The following is an 18,359-nucleotide window of genomic DNA, read 5'->3' as shown; positions in this document are numbered from 1 at the left end:
TAATTCTGTTCTACCTGTCTCTCCCAACAAACTCCAAGCTCCTGGATATAGAAGGTAAAAAGACTATGCTTCAAGTATAGCTATGTTCCCAGCATTTAGGACAATGCCTCTCAAATAAATAGTTTCTGAACAACTGAATTAATTCTCGAGTTATTCAACATTTGAGTGTTTAAACCTACAACAGTTGTGCTTATAAACATTACCAATTACTGTCATTTCTGTCATTGGGAGACCACCTAGCTCATATATTAGTGAAAGGGAAAGAAAATAGGTGTAAACAGACTGATAAACTATTAATGAAAACTATAATGATGGTTGAACATCAACTTTCATTCTCCCACCTGTCTTGACTTCAAATGGATTCCTAAGTGCTTGACTATGTCTCTTGCTTTCCTTTCTCATAATCATTACTCAAGCTTAGACCCTTATACCTTTTGGCTCCACATCTAAGCACCTGTGCATCCATCCATCTGTCCAGCAAGACAGCTGACACTGAGGATACAGAAGTGAGTGAAACTAAGTCCTTCCCCTCAAGACAAAGTCTAATAATTTCCCTCGACCACAGCAAGGGCTCAATAAATGTTCAAACAGGGACAGTGTCTTCTGTATCACCAGGGTGAAACCTGAAAGCTGTCGCTTTTTCTAGGCAAACTCCTTGTACCTTTTTAATTGTAAAAATAACACTGCAACTGTCTCATGACCAGCCAAGTTGATTCTACAAAAGAAAAATCCTGCCTTTTTTTTTTTTTTTTTTTTTAAATAGGCTAAGGCTTAACTAACTCTTCCTCCTTGGCTGAGAGTTGAACTTACTTTGAAGAACGTAATTTTGAAACAAATTTGGACACCTGCATGAAGTTCAGGATAAGGGGAAGCAGCACTGGAAGAAACAGAGCTTTCACAATGGATCTGGTAGCCTTGCTCTTCATGTTGAAAGGAAAGGGAGACTAAGAGCAACAAGGAGCCGGGACACATGGCTTCACTCTTCAAGTCTTCAGTTGAGATCCCAGCCCCAGACTGTCTCTCATAATCCACACATACACCTAGGGAAATCCCAATGCAAAGTACAAGTCCCAGTAACAATTAAGACCAGTTGTGAACACAGGAAGTAATCTCGAGAGCCCAAAATACCTCAACAGGTTCTTTTATGATATCAAAGCAATCACTCCTAAAAACAAGTGGGTCGATCACACATTTGTAATAATAAGCGTACAATCTTAGTTGGAAATTTTTAGTTCCTTTATAAAGTTGTCAAACATCTACAGCTTCCATCATCATGGCATCTCCAAAGAAAAGTTGTACAATATAACATAAAAATTAGGCTATGCCTAAAGGAATTTTTAAACTTTTCAAAAATCTTACTTACTTTTCAAAAAGTAAAATTAAAGTCCCTACACTGTACTACTAAAAGAGGGAACACATATTTCTAAACAAAACAAAGAAAGATGATTATTTTCAGGGTCAAAACTGAGTATTTTCTTTAACAATAAAACTTAAATTGTGCATAAGAACGTTTCAGTGAAATGTAAAACAAATATTTTTCTCCCCTTATTTTCAGCGGTCTTTTCTAATGTCGGTAGGGAGGAAGAGATGAAAAACAAAGAAAAGCCTATTAGGCTGTAACTGAAGATCCAGGAAGGAAAATCTACCTATTAGCTATGATTTCACTCATGGAATTGTGAAATACAGAAACAAACACGTCAATTTACTCATTAGGAGTCAAGTAAGGAGGTAAACTCCTCTCTCAAACTATTTTAGTTTGGATGGTGAATAACAAAGGGAGCTCTCTAAAATGTCAAATCTAGAAAGATACCACCTAGAAATGTGCGACAGTAATTCACAGTGATACTAAAAATAAGGATCAGGTTGCAAATCTATACTCGGGGATGCCGGAGTATCAAAGCATTTCCCTAATCTTCTCATTTTATCAAGTGGATCATAAATTGTGGCATCTTTTTGGAGGAAAAAAAAGTCTAGGTCACCAGGCCATTTGTTCTTGTAGTGCTCTGGCTGGGGAGATCCAAGTACATATGAAGATCAGTGAAAGCGGGTGGCTAGCACTTTTGCTATCTGTCTGCAGAAGCTTTTAGCACATTTATCAGAAGCCTTACAGTGCTTTTGATATTAGGTCTCTGGGTGTAGCTTTCAAGATCTTTCTTTGTTCCGTTCTTCCTGTACGGTCAAACTGCACCCAACAGGTGGTCTAGAGTGTGAATTTCAAACATGTGCTATTAATATGCCCAAAACTGTTGCTGCAAAGGGGAAAGAAAACCACATTAATTGAATCTCAGCCTGTTCCGACTCATAATGTCACAAATATAGTTTGTACATCTTAAAGCCATACAAAATGATATATAAAACCATGTGAAAACTTCAGGTGAAAAAAACCAATTAAAATAGGTGCTTTTTCATTGGGGAGGATATGTGCTTTGGTGAGTGCTGTGAAGTGTATAAACCTGGCGATTCACAGACCTGTTCCCCTGGGGATAAAAATATATGTTTATAAAAAATAAAAAATTAAAAAAAATAGGTGCTATTTATTATTATTAAAAGTAATTATTGTCTTACAACAATTCTCCAACAAAAACTACACACAGAAGTATAAGTCAATGATAACAAAAAAAATAAAAATAAAAAAGTTACAATCTCCTTTTCATTTACCCTGGTTTTGCTGTTGGTATATTGATGTTCGCTAGCAATAGTATTACATATGTAGATAACTCATAGTTCAAAATTCCTTTGTAATTATTTTAAAAATATTTTTCTCATAAATGTTTTCTGGGAAGGTCACTATTATTCCCATTTTATAGATGTCGTATGGAAAATAATAACAGCACCTACCTTAATGCGTCACATCAGGAATTCATTAGAGCATCCACACTAAGCACACAGGGTGTTTGGCACATTTCTTATTACGTGCTCAAAGCATGGCAGATATTATCAATATGCACAATATTAACAACTCTATTAAGGTTATCAGAAGTCCATTTAAAATGGGCCAATCTGGTTTGGGTCTTCTTCCAGAACAGGACAGTTCTTCCAAAAAATAAAGATACCACTGCTTATATAACTCACTAGAATTTAAATAAAAACTTGAAACATTAAAGAAAAAAAAGAAAGACATCCCTGTTTATATATACTGATCTGTCTGCCTAGAATGCTACTGTCCTCCTCACTCCCAACTCCTGACCACTGGGCTAATTCTTTTTCTTTGGATCTTGGCTTAGATAGTATTTCTTCTAGATTATACTATATATATACTAGGGTGCTCCTCCTATATGCCCCAGTGTGGACACGATGACTAGCTTCTACATCTACTTCCCTGTGGCACTCAGGCAGAGATCCCACCTGTGTATTCACTTCATTCTTGGTGCTTAGCACAATGCTAGAACAGAGGAGATGCTCCATAAATATCTGTGGTATGAGATCTGAAATCAGACCTGTGGGTGTTGGAAGATCAGATTTTCACTGGGCATGACTGCTGAAGAGATAAAACAGCAGGGGGGGCAGCAGGTGAGGGTGAATGAGATGTGGTATCCTAAAAGAAGAGGGGTTAAAGGCAAGGGCTCTAGAGGAAATCATTTGGGCACCTAAATTCACACCAGCAGTGCCCCCATCCAGATTCGTGGATCCTGGATATTTAGACACCAACCCTGTAGCCTGGGAATGAGAGCCAGGGTGAAGCACACCTGGTCCTGGTCTAAGACTTCTGGGCAGAGTGTGAACAACACAGTGCAAGCCAGGGGCTCCTGATGACTGGAATGAAAGAATCCAATCTGCCCGAAGACCCCAGTGGACTTACCAGACAGTTGGGATGTGTGGTGCACGTCTGGCCCAGCACAGCATTGCAATGCTGAGGAAGAAACTTGGAGACTCTGGGCACAGCTGATGGAAAATGAACTGAAATGTTCTGATTTGTTACAGCAGCTGCATCATAGGAAGGGATGACTTTAGAATAGTATCTGACAGCATGGAAGGAATTAAGGGAGAGGGCTTTGCTGGGAATTCGAGTTTTATACACGTCATCAATTGCATTCTCTGAAGTGGAGCTGGACTGACCTTTAATAAAAAAGAAAACAAATATCCATCAGTGTTCACAACTCTGTAACTTGGAATTACTGTATTTGAAATAGTCTTCTATTTCATTTCCTCATGCTACAAACTTACACTACTCTTACACGCCAATGCTGATGGAAAAACACAGTGAACTTTTAAGTAGTAGCAGTTAGCACAATACACATACTATAAATCAGCGTTAGTGTGTCATCAGAAGACAGATTTTCGAAGAGCATGAGATCTCTGTGCCTTTGTGTGGGTGTGGCTTTCATCATAATCAAAATCATGACCATTCCTATCATCCCTACGAAGCAAGGAAGAATGTTCCAAAGTAGAAGTCTATTCAGTAACAAAGTTTGGTCGATTTTCTATCAATGAAGTGGGTTGTATAATTATATGTCTATATTCTGCATAGTAACTAGAAGGCAGACAAAGATTTTAAAGTATATCCTGAATGTTAGCAATGTAATCTGAAGCAACATTGGGAATACCTGTTTATTTTCTATCGGACATTGATAATAATGAAAGTGAAGAAATTTTATATCCACTTTGCATACAAATGTATCTAGAATGTTTGTGAAAGGTCATTTCAGCAAATATGGACAGAGATGTATAGAAAGGACAGGTAAGGTAGCCTAGCAAAGTCTAAACACTGAGCTGGGTTAGCGCTTCTGTGTTACAAAGCCAGATGTGGGCAGACGCCTGGTGACCTCAGGTGTCCATGTCACTTATCAGGCCTTCAATTTACTGACATAGCTGGTGACAGTGACATTGGAGGACTTAACTGATCTCAACAGTTCCAGTGCTCTTTCAAAAACAATTTGGCAAACTGCATTATGAGCTACAAATGAGCTCACATTCTTGAACTTACTCATTACACATGTCCAGGAATTCAGCCCAAGAAAAAATCCAAAATTAGAAAAATCTATGTATGGGGAAATATTTCCTTTCATAGTATATGTAGAATCACTCTCCCCATAAAACTACAAATACTAAATGTGGCAATTGGAGGGTGGCTGAGATTTTTCTAGAAATTATTTGATAAAACATTAAAACCATTAAAATGGTGGTAAGAGCTATATTAAAGTATATATGACACAGTTTTTTTTTTAACAAATTTTTTTTGTATTTTATTTATTTATTTGACAGACAGATCACAAGTAAGCAGAGAAAGAGATGATGAAGCAGGTTCCCCATGGAGCAGAGAACCCGATGTGGGGCTCCATCCCAGGACCCTGAGATCATGACATGAGCTGAAGGCAGAAGCTTTAACCCACTGAGCCACCTAGGCACCCCATATGACACAGTGTTAAGTAAAAGAAGGCAACAAAATTGGGTGTCCAATATGAGTACTACTGTAGAAAAATATACATAGAAAAAGACTTGAAGGAAATACATTAAAAATGAACAGTGATTATTTTAGCTGGGCTCGTGAAGGACTAATAATGCTTTCCAAATAGAAAACTGTATATAAATAAAATTAAAATGGGTTGGGAGGAGTCTGACTCAATGACTTTCAAGGTCTTCCCCAGCCTGAACAAGTCTATGATCCTAGTATCTATGTGTCTTCCCAGGAGCAGCTGCTTTAGGTGATGAAAACCGAGAGATGCTGGGACATGGAGAGGCCAGAACCTACCACCGAGAAAACAGTGTTTCAGACTTTCTGCAGAATATAAATAATGAGAAAACAGACGTAAGCATTGCATGTCTAAGAAGTAACACTGACAGGCATATATGCCTGTGGCCTGGCCTTTTTCTGATTTAATCCGTGCTGATTTGATCATTCTGGGTGATATTAAGCCACAAATACTTGAAGTAGATTAACCATGGCTCATGGCTACCCTTTTTTGCTTCTTCTTCACTCTGCCCCAGGTCAGAAGGGTCTAAATGGACTAATAAAACACCCTGAATCTTATCTGATTTTTTTTTAAGATTTTATTTATTTATTTGACAGAGAGAGACACAGTGAGAGAGGGAACACAAGCAGGGGGAGTGGGAGAGGGAGAAGCAAGTTTCCTGCTGAGCAGGCAGCCCAATTCGGGACTCCATGCCAAGACCCTGGGATCATGACCTGAGCTGAAGGCAGTCACTTAAGGACTGAGCCACCAGGTGCCCCTTATCTGATTTTTAGAACAAGGAGAGCTATGTTCTATTTTTGGCCCCTTTGTCCTTTTGACTTTAGTTACCATCCCTAGTAACATCACTTGTTCCTGTGGGGTTTACTATGTCTATGTATCGTGCCCTCTACCACATTATTTCAAATACTATAGGAATCGTATTGTGCTTCTGTGTCTCTCTCTGCTACTAATTCACCAGCTCCATAAGAAGAATGCATCCTGTTTGTCCTTGTGCCCCCACCTTTCAAGCAGGTACATTTAAGCTGAGAACTAAGGGATGAACAGGGAGTTCCCCAGGTAGAGTATGAAAAGGACATCCCCAGTACAGGGAAGGTGCTGAGGTAAGTGAGAAGAACCTCTTCAAGGAAGTCCGCAAAAGAGTGACCTCAGACTCGGGCACTGAAAAGATAGGTCACGGTGTCCCGTCATCTATCATCCAACATGAAGATTAGGATCTCAGTGCCTTGCTGGTTTCTCAATGAAAAAGTAACCGTCAGGAATAAAAAAAAGGCACAAACTGGTAGCTGTGTTCTTTTACTCTGGCTCTGCTTTTTTGCATCTTCTTATTTCTACAAGTACAGGGGCATGCCCAGACTTTATAACCCAAATAACAAAATGCCTCACAGTGGGTAAATATTTGTTTCAGAAGAAATACTCATCTGATGAAGGTTTCTTGAGTACCAGCCGCAGGCTGGTCAGTGTTCTAGGTACTAGAAATACAGCAAAATGGGCGCCTGGGTGGCTCAGTGGGTTAAGATCAGGTCATGATCTCAGGGTCCTGGGATCGAGCCCCGCATCAGGCTCTCTGCTCAGTGGGGAGCCTGCTTCTCCTTCTCCCTACCTCTCTGCCTACTTGTGATCTCTCTCTCTGTCAAATAAATAAATTAAAAAAGAAAGAAACATAGCAATGAACAAAAGAAGCAAAAACAATTCCCTGCCTTCATGGAGTTGATATCTCTTCTTACGGAGAAGACAGGCTATGAGAGCAAATCCAAATAAAGAATATTAGCAGGAAATAAGTGCTATGAAAAAAATACAGTAGCGAGAGTGGATCATCAGTAACATGCGTTATATGACGCTGGAAAGTACGCAGTTTTGATTGAGCAGTTGAGACTCACTGAGAAGGTGGCATTTAAGCAATTTAAGCAAAGATGTGAAGGAGGAAAAAGGTTGATATGTTAAATGCTCAGTACGTAGTTAGTACTCAATTAGTGTGAGTCCTTCCCTTTCCTTTAGGTTCTATTCATGTAGTAAAGTCACCAATGTGCTTCTCATCTATCAGAAAGACGAGCTCTTTACTGGACAGTCACATGCAAAAGAAGGAAACTGGATGCCTATCTTACACCATACACAAAAATTAATTTAAAATACATTAAAGACTTAAACATAAAACCTGAAACCATAAAACTCCTAGAAAAAAATAGTGGGTAAGCTCCTTGATGTTGGTCTTGGAAATGATATTTGCAAGTCCTATATCTGAAAAGGGGTTAATATCCAAAATATATGAAGAACTACTATAAGTCAATAGCAAAGAAACAAACTGATTTAAACATGGGCAGAGGATAAAAATAGGCATTTTTCCTAAGAAGACATACAAATGGCCAATGGGTACATGAAAAGATGCCCAACATCATTAATCACCAGAGAAATATAAATCAAAACCACAAGATATTACCTCACACCTATTAGAATGGCTATCATCAAAAAGACAAGAAATAATCAGTGTTGGTGAGGATATGTACTTGTGCCTCTTGGTGGGAATGTAAATTGATTCAGCAACCATGGAAAACAGTATGGAGGTTCCTAAAAAAAATTAAAATAATGCTACTATATGATCCAACAATCCTATCTCTGGGTATTTATCCAAAGAAAATGAAAATGCTAACTCAAAAAGATATAGGCATCTCTATGCTCATTGCAGCATTACTGACAAGAGCCAGGAACAACCTAAGTATCCACTGGTGGATAAATGGATAAAGAAAATATGATAGATATAGATATATAAATACACGCACATAAAAAAGAATGAAATCTTGCCATTTATGACAATATAAGTGGACCTTGAGGGCATTATGCTTTGTGAAATCAGTCAGACAGAGAAAGACAAATACTGTATGATCTCATTTATATATAGAATCTCAAAAAACAAACAAACATATCAATATTGAGCTCATAGATACAGAGAACAGACTGGTGGCTGGGGGGCTGGATGAAATGGGTGAAACCAGTCAAAAGGTATAAAACTTGCAGTTACAGGATACAACAGTCATGGTGATAGAGTGTACAGCATGATGATTATAATTAATAATGCTATGCTGCATATTTGAAGGTTGCTAAGAGACTAGATCTTAAAAGTTATAAGAAAAAATACTGTAATCTTGTTGACAAATGTTCAGCTTACAGTGGTGATCATTTTGCAAGATGTATACATAACAAATCATGTTGTATACCTGAAGCTAATATAATATTATATGTCAATTATTCCCCAATAAAAAGAAGATGAGCTTTCTGGGAATGATGGTCAATTTTAAGTCCTATTTCTGAAATAAAACCATAAAAATGTCTGTGGCCATCTTTTGTACTTCAAGCAGGTATACCAGAAGGACTCGTGGTGTAATCATCTAGTGACACTCCTTTCCCTAGCTACAGCAATGAATGCAGAGGAGTGCAAGGGTGCCCAGGACACCACATAAGCCAAGGATACTACAACCACAAGGGTTTCAGGGGGAGCTCACCTCTCACAGCTTCATCCAAGGAGCCCCCTGAGGCAGGAACAGAGTACACATTCAAGCACTTATTAGTCAGAAATCTGATCCCTCTCACAGGTGAATAAGTGCTTGTCAACACACCATTTTCCCTTAAAAGGACAGGAAAAAAAGCCAAAAAACACCTTATACAATTCTCAAGGAAGACTACATGAATGCTGCTGAGTTCAACTGTTCTATCATTCATGTTCTAAATACACAGAGCCTACACTATGAATAATTTTGGCATAAGAACAAATGGTTGAACAGGTACATGATGATAGTTTAGGATGTGGAGGAATGATTTGTTTTACAGTTTTCGTTTGTTTATATATTCTAATAAATTAATATAAGAAAGCATTCATTTGGCATGTCACATTTTGTACTAGCAAATTCTTTAAAAACTCCCAACTGAAATAGGTCCAGACGGCTTCAGGGCCCATGACCTCCTGTGACAGAGGTGAATGCATCCTGCCTTTGTCTGTCTGTCAGGCATGACCATCACTACTGATAAAGCCTTATTTTAAGATCTTGAGAATTAACAAGAAAAGAAATAAGAGGGAGTCAAATGATGAAAGGATCACGGGGCTGAGAATATTAGATATTTTATCATTGTGACTAAATGACACACAATGGCGATGGGAAAAGTTAACTGATTTTTTTTTTTTTTCTTGAGAGACAGAGTGCAGACATGTGGGGAGGTACTGGGGCGGTGGAGGAAGGACAGAGGGAGAGGGAGAGAATCTTAAGCACACTCCATGCCCAGCATGGGATCCCACACTGGGCTTGATCTCACAGCCCTGAGATGATGACCTGAGCTGAAATCAAGAGTTGGACGTTTAACCGATTGAGCCACCCAGGAGCCCCAAGTTCACGGATTCATAATAAATACTTGAGTTTTCGTTATGGGAGCGGGGGTTCAGTGCCTGAGTATAATCCCTCTAATGTTCGCATCTGAGGAAACTAACAAGCCAACTTCCAATTCACAAGAGCCCTCATCATACCTTTGTGCCGTGATCGTGCCTGGGAGGGATAGCTGGAGGGACATCTGCTGCTTCTTACAAAACCTCCGATTGCTCTGAAGTATGTCCGTAATCTGAGAGGGAGAGAAAGTGCGCAATCTATTTAGACACAGATACTTTTTCATATACACAAACACATATACATTTCTAATTATAAGAAATAAAACTGTGGCTTTAAAGCACTGTGTGTGAGGATAAAATTCAAGGGCTTGGAGTCAAATACCTGGCCCATAATGGCGGGGGGGATTTTCTCCCGGATGTACTTCACATAATCAACTGTTGCCTCAAGAATCGAAGCCGAGTCATTCTTTCTTCCCTTTACATACGGCAACAGAGTACGCAGCTGCTCACAGCAATACTTGATTCGTTCTCTGAGTAGAGAATTGTAGTAAATAAGGAAAAATTAGTCTCATTTTCTACCTTGTACATAAGGACAAACAAGCCTTGCTCCTGGGTGTGTTTACAGAGGAACTGCCTCTCTCCCCATCTAGTCTCTGTTTCACAGAAAGGCCGTGTTCCCATAAGACAGCAGCCTCTGCAGCCCCTGGAACCACAGCTTCCTGGGGTGTCTGCTCACACTGCTGCCAAGTACAGTGTCTGTGCTGATGGTCGCCCCAGTTCCCTTGCCCCAGGCCTGCTGCACTGTGTGGGATGACCCGGTGCAGGGCACCCTCCCGCAGGGGAGGGAGGGAGTGGCATGCTCTGCATCACTGCTTTTGTGATTCACACTAGAAGCCTAGCGGATAAAGACAAGTCAGGAGATATTCATGTCACTGTGACCTGGACCACATTTCCAACAACAGATCAACTAGCATCTTGTAATTACATGTGTGTTACATGTAATTCTGTGTTCTGAGCCAAAGAAAAGTCAGAAAGCTGCTTTCTTCACATGAGGTACAAATAAACCAGTATGCAAATGAGAACATCATTCAGGCTGGTATCTGCCTGATAATCTAAGTCTTTCATAGTTCTGAAGGGAAATGCACTGAAAATGTAAATCTAAGGCTTTGATCTAAGACTTTGGTACCTTCATTTATGCATGTGTTCACTTAACCAACATTATTAATACCTGCTTTTTTCTAAATAGCACCCTGACATATACAGGGTCAAGTGATGGCTCTGTCAATAACCAGTGGGAATTTTTGGCAAGTCACTAAAACTTCTGAACTTCAAAATGGCAATCAATCAATCAATCCTTTTAAAAAACCCAATTTGGGGCACCTGGCTAGCTCAGTTAGTTAAGCATCCAACTCTTGATTTCAATTGGGGTCATGGTCTCAGTGTTGTGGGACCAGATTGCATTGGGCTCCACGCTCCACAGGGAGTCTGCTAGGGGTCCTCTCTTTCCCTCACACCCCATGCAAATGGGGTGTGCACATGCTCTCTCTCTCTAAAAAAAAAAAAATCTAAAAAAATTTCAATTTGAGTGTGTAAACCTGGCAATTCACAGACCTGTACTCCTGAAGCTAATAAGCATATGTTAATTTAAAATTTTTTAAAAATTTAAAAATTATGTTAATTAAAAAAATTAAAAATTATAATAAATAAATAAATAAACCTGATTTGCTACCATAAGGGGAAAAAATTCAATTTGATACATAGCCTGTGAATAACTCAAATATTCTAGGTCAGTGGTGTTTTAATTGGGCTTTGAGCTGCTTGAGGGTTCTACAGAGGTGTCTCAGGGACTAGTCTAGGAAAAATGGCAACAATTTGACAATGTGTATGAAGGGACTTGAAATTTTCATACCCCTTGACATGATACTCGCACTTATAAGGACCTAAAACACAGAATAAACTTTTTGCAAAATTTGCAAAATGATATCCATGATAGCAGTATATTAATAAGAAAAAAACAACATAAACACACAAAATAAAAGGATACATAGGTAAGCTATAGTATACTAACCGCTGAATATTATCTGGCAGTGGAAATGAAAAACTATAAATCTTATTGGGAAAAACAGTATTTTATAGGATACAAGTATAAAATATAAGGCAGTATATAAAACATGAACATAAACATTAAATAAAGTAAAAATAAAGCATAGAAAAAGACTTGAAAGTGATACCATCAAGTAATAGTTATTTATGGATGGCTGGGTCACAGAAAATATTATTATTTCCTTTTATTTTTTATATTTCCCAAATATTTGTGCTGGGTGCAAATCACTTTTTTACTTAAAAAATCATAGTAGAGGGGCACCTGGGTGGCTCAGTGGGTTAGGCCGCTGCCTTCGGCTCAGGTCATGATCTCAGGGTCCCGGGATCGAGTCCCGCATCGGGCTCTGCTCAGCGGAGAGCCTGCTTCCTCCTCTCTCTCTCTCTCTGCCTGCCTCTCTGCCTACTTGTGATTTCTCTCTGTCAAATAAATAAATGAAATCTTTAAAAAAAAAAAAAATCATAGTAGATATTTTTTCCAATGTTCATTAGGAAAATGTTCAAACACACAGAAAGACTGAAAGAATTTAGAATTTTAATTCTTAAAAATTGAAAGAAGACTTTGTGCAGAGAACATGTCTGTATTGCACCTACCTAGAATCTATAATGAACACAGACTGTCCTTGCTTTGTTGTGTATGACTCATCCTACCGGCCACGCATCAATCCATTGTATTATACTGAAGCATTCCAAAGTAAATTGTAAACTTAAGGCACTAACGTCTTAAACATATCATTAGTTAGAATTATTTTATTTTCAAATAAAAGTTACATAAAATACACAAGTCTTCAGGTTACCATTCTGTAAGTTTTGACAACTGCACAAAACTATGTAACAAAAACCCTAATTACCATTATCACAACTCCAGAAAGCTCCTTATGCCCCTTCCTAATCTTATCTTTCAAAAGGGGTAATAAAAGTTTCTGATATTTTCCATCCCCCATGAGTTTCGCTTCTTTGAACTTCATATAAATCAAAGCTTACAGCATGTTTTTTGTATGACTTTTTTCTTTTTTAATATTTCATTCATTTACTTGACAGAGATCACAAGTAGGCAGAGAGGCAGGCAAAGAGAGAGGAAGGGAAGCAGGCTCCCTGTCAAGCAGAGAGCCCAATGTGGGGCTCGATTGCAGGACTCTGGGATCATGAGCCAAGCCGAAGGCAGAGGCCCTAACCCACTGAGCCACCTAGGTGCCCCTATGTACGATTTCTTTCACTAAGCATGATAATTTTGAGATTTGTCCATGTGGCTGTTTGTTATGGCTGTAATATTCCATAATATAAATATCCACAGCTTATTATCTTATTCTCTTACTGATAAACACTTCAGCTATTTCCAGGTTTTGGTCATTTATGTAGAAAATTGCTAGATCATTCTGTACATCTTTTGTGAATGTATGTTTTTATTTCTCTGGGAACAAATGTAGGAATAGAATTAATGGGTTAATTTTTTAAATCTATAAGAAACTGGCAGAACTTTTCCCATCATCAACACTCATCAACACTCCCATCATCACTGTATGAATAATGATTCTTTCAATTTGTAGTTATGGTATAATGCATGATTTAGGTTTTCCTTAGTTTTTCACGGCAATATTTTGAGTGATCAATGTATAATCCTTTGTGTCTTTTGCATGTTTTTCCCTAAGTATTATAAGGCTTTTTTGCTCATTTATAAATTAATTATTTTAAATTTTAATTTCCTTTTTTTTTTAAAGATTTTATTTATTTATTTGAAAGAAAGAGAGAGAGAGAGAGAATGCAAGTGGGGGGAGGAGCAGTAGGGATAGCAGGGGGAAAGAATCTCAAACAGACTTCTGCTGAGCAGGGAGCCCAGTGCAGGGCTCACTCTCATGACCCTGAGATCATGACCTGAGTCAAAACCAAGAGTCAGACACTTAACCAACTGAGCCACCCAGGTGCCCCTAATTTTCATTTTCTAATTGTTTGTTGCTTATATAGAAAAAAATTAATTTTTGTACATTTATGTCCTGTAACCTTGCTATATTAATCTTTTGGTTCTAGAGGTTGTTTTATAGGTGTCTTAGGACTTCACACACGAACAATGCTATCTATAAATAAGAAAGTTTGGCTTCTTTCTTTCTAATCTGTATTTTTTTTTTCTTACTGTGGATTTAATTTATTTTACTTTTTCTAGCTCTTTAAAATGAACTCTTAGGTCATTGATTTTTAGACCTGTTGTCTTTTCTAATATAAGCATTTAAAGCTACAGTGTTTTTCCATAAGCTTTGCTTTAGCTGCATCTTGCACATTTTGAAATATTCTCTTCTTACCACCATTCAGTTTGCAATATTTTCTAATTTTTTTGTATGATAGTTTTCTTTTACCCATGGATTATTTAGGAGTACATTTTTAAACTTTCAAATATTTGAGATTTTCCTTTATATCTAATTCTTACTGATTTTTAACTTATCTTCATTGTGGTCAGCAAATATACTCCTGAATTCAACTCTTCTAAATGTATCAAAACATATTATATCCCCCAGCATACGCTTCATCTAAGTGAATGTACCATATGCCTTTGAAAATAATGTGTATTCTGCTGCAGTTGCTGTATGTAATGTTCTATAAATATCTCCTAGATCAAGGTGATTAAAAGTGTTCACAGCTTCTAAATCTTACTGATTTTTGTGTCCAGCTCCTGTATCAATTGCTTAGAGAGGGATGTAAAGTCTCCGATAATGCTTACTGATATTTGTATCTTTAATGCTGTGAACTATTGTTATTACATAGTCACACACTATTTGTGACTGTTACATCATTCTGATAAGCCGATTCTTTCATCATTATGAAAAGCTGCTCTTCACTTCAAGTGATACTAGTTGCCTTGAAGTCTACTTTATTTGGTATTAATGTAACCAGTCTGGTCTTCTTATACATGTATTTTACAGTATATATTTTTCTATTTAATTACCTTACTGTGTCTTTAGATTTATAGTAGACAACAGATAGATGGATCTTGTTTTTTTTTTTTGCTTGTTTATCCATTCAGACAATCTGTGCTATAAGTTGACTATATGTGGATAATGGTCTACTGTTTTATGATTTTTTTCCCCTGTAGTTTCTTTGGCTTTTTTGTTCTTCTGTTCATCTTTTCTTGTCTTCTTTTTGAATCATTTTTAAAAGTCAATTTTAATTTGTTTAATGGCTTCAAAGCTGTCTTATGCATATCTCTTTGTTGGTCTAGGGTTGTCCTAGGGATTACAATATATAACTTTTTACAGTCTATTTAGAGTTAAAATTTTATGACATCCCTTAAAATACATGAATGCTGTAATCATGTAAGTACCTTTGCCCCACGCATCCTCCATGCTATAGTTGTCATATGTACTACATCTATATGAACAGTAGATCCCTGAACAACATGGGTTTGAACTGCAAGGGTCCATTTATACACAGATTTTTTTTCAGTAAATACAGTAAAAAACCTTATATGTATCTTATCCTCCTTATGATTTTATTAATAATATTTTATTTTGTTTAGCTTACTTTATTATGAGAATATAGTATAGAATATATATTATATATAATATAAACCATGTGTTAATCAACTGTTCATGTTATTGGTAAGGCTTCTAGTCACTAGTCCACTATTAGTAACTAAAAGTTTTGGGGGGAGTCAAAAGTTATACACAAATTTTTGATTGCACAGCTATCAGTGCCCCTAACCCTTGTGTTGTTTAAGAGTCAACTGTATTACCAGTCACATAATGTAATGCTGTAATTTTCACTTATAACAGTCTGAAGCATTTTATATAAATATAGAGGAAAAATGTCTGTTTTCTAATATTTATTCACATATTTATCATTTCTGATTCTAGTCAGTCCTTCCTAAAGATCCAAGTTTCCATTTGTTATCGTTTCCATTTAGCATAAGAAATATCCTTTAGCTCTCTTACCCTGCAGGTCTGCTGGTGTCAAAATCTCCGAGTCATCTTTTTTGTGAAAGTACCTTATTTCATGATTTACTGTTAGGAAACAATACCTGATGAAGTATGATTTACACAAAGAAGTGGTGGGTGTCAGATATAATAAGTATGGTAGCATACCTAAAAGGCTGATCTATCTCTAATTTATTAATATCTTAAAACCCAAAAGTAGGCTTCTGACAGATTGGGAGCAGTTATGTCTACTGCTGAGGTTTCTACCACAGATGCAAGAACAAAGCGTTCTCATACTTTCTACCTGTCTGATTGTGGCAGCCAAGCCTGAATGGGAGAATACAGAGGGGGAAAAAACAAGGTAATACAGAAAAAACACAAAGAGAATTTTTGCCACTCAAAAATAACCCTGTAAATAGCAAAGTTACTGTTTTTACTAAAATCAATCAATCAATCAATCAATCTAAAATTTGAGCTAAAAGAAAAAAAAACAATAGTTACAGGTTAAAATGACTGAAAATTATTTACCACTTCTTCAATTAATTTGTAGGGTCTGTTTCCCCTCGCCTTGAATCTCTGCTGGCCTGAGCCTGCTTTAATCAAAAGATGCCCAGTGAAGTGACTACAACAGTTCTAGGATCAGCATTTAGGAAAACGTATCTTCTACACTGGTCTCATTAAACCCTGAGCCATTAGGGAAGATATCTGGCTAGCTTGCCGGAGAGACCATGTGGGGAGGTGCTGGGACTACAGGGAAAGAGAGCAACCCATCTATGCCCAACATCTCAACCACCCCCCACCAAGAGACTACTCGTGTGGATGAAGCTGACTGGGCACTCTGGACGGGCGATTTGCCAGCTAAACACCACAGTAAACACCATGTAGAGAAGAACCACAGTATCAAGTTCTACTAAAATTGATAATCCATAAAATTATAAGATATGATGAAGAGGCTGTTGTTCGAAGCTACCAAGTTTTAGGGCAAGGTGTTACATAGCAAAAGATAACTGGAAAAATAGCTTAGACTTTGAAGCAAAATAATAAAAATGTGGGTTGATAAGTTATGTAAAAGTAAAATATGTGACAATAACAAAAATAGATGGTAAATAGAAAAGTACTATTGTATATTAAGTGTCATAATGTCAAATCAAGGTAGGCTATGGTAAGTTAAGGATGCATATTATAACCCTAGAGCAACATTATATTATTAATTTTAATTAATTATTAAAAATAATAATTTTAGTTCAAAAGTCAATAGAGGAGATAAAAAGGAAAGCAAAACACACTTGACTAATCCAAAAGAAGGCAGCCAATGAGGGGGAAAAAAGAAAAGAAAACAGATAGAACTAGTGAAAACAAATAGAAAAATCATGAACCTAAAGTCAAACTTAATAAGTAATTATATTATATGTAAATCAAATAAACATTTCAATTGAACAGCAGAGATTGTCAGAATGGGCAAATTAGGATGCCTGGGTGGCTCAGTCATTAAGCGTCTGCCTTGGGCTCAGGTCATGATCCCCGGGTCCTAGGATGGAGCCCCATTTTGGGCTCCCTGCTCAGTGGGAAGCCTGCTTCTCCCTCTCCCACTCCCCCTGCTGGTGTTCCCTTTCTCACTGTGTCTCTCTCTGTCAAACAAATAAATAAAATCTTTAAAAAAATAAAAAAGAATGGGCAAATTAAAAAGGAAAATAAGATTCAACTAGATGCTGTTTACAAGAGGTACTCTTTAAATATAAAGACATATTTCAGTTATAAAGAAACATGCTTTCATAAAAAAGCTATATGAATATCAATGTAGATTTTAAGATGCAGTATTAGCATAGATAATTAGAGCTTATCATTTCTTAATGATAAATGGTCGATTCATTAAGAAGACAGGCAACTGGGGCACCTGGATGGCTCAGTAGGTTAAGCCTCTGCCTTCAGCTCAAGTCATGACTGGGACTGAGCCCTGCATCTGGCTCCCTGCTCAGAGGAGAGTCCCCTCTCCCTTTCCTGCTCAATACTGGAAAATCTCCAAACACTTGGAGATTAAATTACACACTTCTAAATAATCAGTGATCAAAGAAAAAAATACAAGGGATATGAGAAAAACATTTTTAACTAAAGGAACTAAAGGATAGTGAAAATCTAATTTATTCAAAATTTGTGAGATGCAGCTAAAGCACTTATAAGAAAAAACTTTTATAAGTAGAAATTTAGAGTTTTAAACACTTTTATTAGAAGAGAAAAGATGGGCTCAGTTGGTTAAATAAATTTAATTCTAGATGTTAGTTATGAAAATTTTGGATATATGAATAAAAATGGCTTACAATAAAATTTATCATACACATTCTTTTTTTTAATTTTTTAAAGATTTTATTTATTTATTTGATGACAGAAATCACAAGTAGGCAGAGAGGCAGGCAGAGAGAGAGGAAGGGAAGCAGGCTCCCTGCTGAGCAGAGACCACCCCCCCCCCCCCCGCAATGTGGGGTTCAATCCCAGGACCCCGGGATCATGACCTGAGCCAAAGGCAGAGGCTTTAACCCACTGAGCTACTCAGGCACCCATCATACACATTCTTTTTATATATGT

The 18,359-nt window shown here is 37.4% G+C and overlaps 1 protein-coding gene across 1 annotated transcript in view; it reads right to left on the bottom strand.

Annotated features, from left to right (window-relative positions):
* Positions 1-1,415: 1,415 nt before the first annotated feature.
* SOHLH2 (spermatogenesis and oogenesis specific basic helix-loop-helix 2) overlaps positions 1,416-18,359 on the bottom strand; it is a 49,868-nt gene continuing 32,924 nt past the window's right edge. The window contains exons 7-11 of the mRNA XM_059144164.1: positions 10,160-10,307; positions 9,919-10,010; positions 8,906-9,027; positions 3,800-4,056; positions 1,416-2,249 (exon numbers count right to left, since the gene is read on the bottom strand). Of these exons, the coding sequence (XP_059000147.1) occupies positions 2,229-2,249; positions 3,800-4,056; positions 8,906-9,027; positions 9,919-10,010; positions 10,160-10,307 (640 nt within the window). The 3' untranslated portion in view covers positions 1,416-2,228. The remainder of the gene's footprint in view (positions 2,250-3,799; positions 4,057-8,905; positions 9,028-9,918; positions 10,011-10,159; positions 10,308-18,359) is intronic.

Source organism: Mustela lutreola, chromosome 13 (genome assembly GCF_030435805.1).
Source record: "Mustela lutreola isolate mMusLut2 chromosome 13, mMusLut2.pri, whole genome shotgun sequence".
Lineage (NCBI taxonomy): Eukaryota > Metazoa > Chordata > Mammalia > Carnivora > Mustelidae > Mustela > Mustela lutreola.
This window is presented reverse-complemented; position numbering and strand designations above follow the sequence as displayed.